Here is a 4,961-nt window from a genome sequence, read left to right as displayed (position 1 = left end):
AGGGGCTTTCCTTTGAAAAATATAGCTGGAAAGCGTTTTTGATTTTTCATAATATTGATTTCGTCTCGTTTTTTTAAAACTGTTTATATATTTAATAATTAATATTTAAAATTATTGATATCATATAATAAATATATTTAAATTTTAAATATTATTATAAAAACAATGTATTTCATTTGAAATAACAATCAAACAAGGAAATCAATCTTTTGTCGTTAAATTGGTTTTTTTTTTTTTTTTTTATCTTAATTGAATGGAACCGTTACAATTAAAAATATTTAAAAGATCATATATCATTGTTTTTATCAAAATCAATTTTTTGTCATTATTAATTTTTTTAATTATTTTTGAACACATGTTAAAAAATAATTTTAATTAAGATAAATAATAATAATAATAATTTACAAACAGTCAATATATTAAAATTTTACGATGACACTCATTTAAAAAGTTAAAAAACATAATATTATATAGTATGATAGAGAGTAGTGATAATTAAATATATAAAAGTAATATAAAGCTCAAAATGATAACCAAAATTAAGTAAAATGATATAATCAATGCAAATATTTTAATGTAATTTATATTTTTAAGAGCATCAAATTTAAATTTGAATTTAAAAAAGATATTAAAAATACTTCATATTTAATTATGTATTTATTTTATATTTATTTTCAAATATCTAATGCAGAAAGTGAATGTATTAATATTGTTAAGTAATTTTTTTTTATAACATATTATTTTTTGCAAGAACTTTCAAATATGGAAAAATTTATGTTTTATATATACTAATATCTAACTCGTGTGATGCACCAGATGATACTATTGAAAATTAATTATTATACAAATGAATATATATTTAAAATTGAAATAAACAAATATGATTATAAATCATATGATAAGAAATACTATTGATTTGTATTTATATCGTTTAAATTTGACGATATTCTAAAATACATAGTTTTAATACACTTCTAAATTTATTTGATATAATTAATTATTTTAATTAATCAACTCAATAATTATTCTAATTATGTCAAATTATCAAATAATTAATTGGGCTTACAACAATTATTTTCAATTTTATTCATAATAAATACTATAATATTTTTAGTTTATGTTATTGCATTTTCAACTATAATAAATATCTAAACAAGTTATCTTCTCCTATGCAAGAGGTTATGTAATAATACAAAATTTTATGTATGTACAAAATCATTATATTTTCGTCCATCTCACGTTATATTTATTTTTCAAAATTAAATCCATTACTCTACACCTTAAGGTGGAAAACAAAACAAGATTGTACTAAACAGAAACCATCAGTTGTGATTGTGTACTAAGTCACAGGCACGACTCAAAGACATTTTGGTTAAAAGATATTATGTTTAATTTATTTTACGGAAATACTATGGATTAGAGGAATCAAAATTAAATAAAAATAGAAAAATAGTAAAATTGCAATTGTGAACAAAAAAAATGGGACCACCAATAGTCATTCAAAAGAAAATGGAGTAATTAGGTTGGCAAATGTCCGAAACCCCCCCCATCCCACCAAGAGACATTATTTAATAGAAATAATTGCTATTGTGATATTGCAGGATTCGAGTCGATAGAATAAGTGAATATTTGATTAATAATTGTAGGTTCAATTCTTTTTATCAATACATTATCAGATGAGTCTGTTGCATCGACCTCGACTTTATATAACATGATTTATAAATTATTATATTAACTCAAAATTTATTCATTGCGCACCAAATGATATAAGCCACAGAATCTCACATATTTAAAAAAAAATATTGTTCCCATTGCCGATTACGAGATACTTTTGTTTGTGTAGAAACACAAACAAGATGAAGTCATTTCGGTGCACCCAAATATTGTTCAACTCATGTAATTGCTTTGAATTCTTCGTTAAATATATTTTAGTTACAATTTATTATTCGTGTATATTGAATTTTTCAAAACATTTTCAGAACCGAAGTTTACGACGGTTGGTGGCTTCGGATAAAACCGAACACTGAATCGAACCGAAAACCGAATTTTATAATTTGGATATAAATGTTGAAACGAAATTTATTTGGTTCGGTTTCGGATTATATATATATCAAAACCGAACCGACCGAAAAAACCGAAACTTCATTAAATTAATAATTTTATTTTTATTATATATTTTTTGAGATGATATCAATGAATGATGAATATTTTTGAAAAATATTTAGTTGATTGTTGTTTATGTAATTCATTTAAACTTTATATTTAAATGTTTTACTAAAAAATCATGTAAAAAGATAAATTATTATATTTTACAATATATTTATCTTATTAATTTAAATAATTGTATCAAAACCGAAATAACCAACCAAAATAACCAAACCATTTCGGTAGAAAACCGAGCCGAGCCGTATAAAATGTTTCAGATATCGGATTATATATTTGTAAAACCGAAAATCGAAAAAACCAAAATAAAATACCGAAAATCAAATCGACGGATGAAGTCTCTTCTAAATACATGGACATCACCCAAAAAACCTAGCTATTTTATAGACGATAGGCACTAAAACATTCGTCAAGGTTGGCCAGATTCTAGCTAATAGCTTCCATAATCAATCAAGTTAAAAAAATGGGACCATTTCATTTTGTAAAGTAGCAACGTTTTCACGAGGTATATACAAAATTTATGGGTATATACAAAATTGGCATTAGTTCTATTTAAAATTTAATCAATCCATTTTCAAACCGAAAATAAATTTAATAATTTTGTTTTAAATTTTGAAATGGGAAAGAAATAGTAACCACACTACTCATAGTAAACTAAATTGAGTGAGTCTCATGTGAGACCGTCTCACGGATCTTAATCTGTGAGACGGATCAACCCTACTCATATTCACAATAAAAAGTAATACTCTTAGCATAAAAAGTAATACTTTTTCATGGATGACCCAAATACGAGACCCGGCTCACAAATACGATCCGTGAGACCGTCTCACACAAGTTTTTGCCAACTAAATTATTAGCATATATTTAACTATATTAGGAAAAAAAACATTATAGCAAGAAAACCTATATGTACAAAATGATGCTACAAGTACAAGAAGACCTATACAAACAAAACATGCGAACATAAAAGAATGATGTTTTCTTGATTTCGAATCCCTCGTTGATTTTAAAGAAAAAAACATATATTATGTATATATATATATATAAATAAGATATCAAAATACCCATTTCAAAATCTTTAAAATCGTATCCAAATATCATATTATATACATATAGACTATAGTTAATCTTATGAAGAGAATTTTATATAATTTGGGTAAATAAATTTAAAAAAATAATAGGATCCGCTATTTTCGAATATGGCCACTAACTTGTGTTGTTCCAAATTTTCTGTAGTAGTCCCCACTTCTCCCCCCGCCAATATTGACCAAATCATCCAAGAAAAAATAGGCCGCAACCTGGACCGGAATCTTTTACACTAGACCGGAGACGAACCGGGGTTATTTGAGAACGGTTGGGTTTCAATCTCATCACCGGACTTAGGCTCCTGCAGGCAGTTGAAAGACGGTAGTCTCACCGGCTTCCGCCGCCCGCTGCCCTTCGAGGAAGAAACGCTGCCCTCGACGCCGCTGCCATCCGCCATCACCTTTGGTGATTTTAGCGACAGACCCCTCGTGAAAAATACCCACCTGTCCGATTTAGCCCCCCTGTCAAGTTTCTCCAGTCTTCGGAAGTACCGCCCTCCCTGGCTGCTTCCTTCTCCTCCGACGGAAGTTTTGGAAGTCCCATCATTACGTGAGCTGCTCGCCGCGCAGCTTCCGGTTCGTTTCAGCGAAGCTCGGTGGATCATCTCCTTCCTCATCTCCGCAGGTAATTTCAGAGTGAACCTCTCCAGATTCTCCCCAGGCTGAACCAGTGAATGTCCAGTGGAGTTTGATCTGAACTTGTTTAAACCAAAGATTTTCACTGACCATGATCTCAGAGGCCTGTTTGGGAACTCGGAGCTCGATTGCTGAGCCACAGCTGAATCCTTGTCGACTACTTGTCGTCGATCTTCATCTACTTGTATGACGATCTCCTCATTTCTTGATGTCGTACTGTTGATTCTTTCCACGGTTTCGTTCAGTACTTGTGGGGTAGCATCATTCGCTGAATCTGATGCCTGAGCCGATCGATCTCCGGCCTGTGGTACCAAATTAGCTCTGCAAACGGGGCATGTGACATGTGATTCAAGCCACGCGTCGATGCACTCTGGGTGGAATACGTGGTCGCATTTGGGTATCAAACGCAGTGTTTCGTTCTCTTCAAATTCATTCAAACACACAGCACATTCCAAGGCTCCTTTCCCGATCTTGTGATCCTTCACTTCAGAATACGAGAAAGTGGGGAACGTCTCCAAGACAGACTCCTCGAGACCACGCGCCGCCGCAGCACGGCGATTTCTCATGGAAAGACCTCGACGGACGCTGCCAGCAGCTCCGGACGCACTGGAGCAGTGACGGATGTAAATAGAGAAGAAGGCCATGAAGAAAAGCGCCGCTATGAGGACAACTATGATCACCGCCATGGATGGACTAAATCTCGCGTACCCCAACTGGTCACCGTCCGAAGGCGGCGTACCCGGCTGAGCTCCAACCATGGTGACCAAGAAAACAGCAACAGAAATAAGAAATAATCCATCCATGGCTGCAAAACCTCGCTTCCCAACCCATTTTCCCATTCTTAACCTCAAAGAAATCTGTAAAAATCAGCACTTACAAAAGTAAAATCCCAGCAGTTAACATATTATATGGAGCTGAAAAGGCAAGTGAATAATGTGAACGGGGACTGAATATATTCGAGAGAGACACTCGAGCAATGCAGTGGAAGGCGTCGTGAAATACATGGGAAAGAATTGACTTTTTCAATGTGTGGATAATTTGGTTGTAACATCACTATGGAACCTTCTCTCAATTTTC

General features: G+C 32.2%; 1 protein-coding gene across 1 annotated transcript; it reads right to left on the bottom strand.

The window, feature by feature from the left end:
• Nucleotides 1-3,398: 3,398 nt before the first annotated feature.
• LOC140985075 (E3 ubiquitin-protein ligase ATL31-like) lies at nt 3,399-4,961 on the bottom strand. Its single transcript, XM_073452823.1, has one exon. The coding sequence runs from the start codon at nt 4,721-4,723 to the stop codon at nt 3,482-3,484; it is 1,242 nt and encodes a 413-aa protein (XP_073308924.1). The 5' UTR covers nt 4,724-4,961; the 3' UTR covers nt 3,399-3,481.

The sequence above is a fragment of the Primulina huaijiensis genome, chromosome 9 (genome assembly GCF_012295235.1).
Source record: "Primulina huaijiensis isolate GDHJ02 chromosome 9, ASM1229523v2, whole genome shotgun sequence".
In the NCBI taxonomy this organism is placed as follows: Eukaryota; Viridiplantae; Streptophyta; class Magnoliopsida; order Lamiales; family Gesneriaceae; genus Primulina; species Primulina huaijiensis.
Note: the sequence above shows the minus strand (reverse complement) of the source record. Positions and strands in the feature narration are given on the sequence as shown.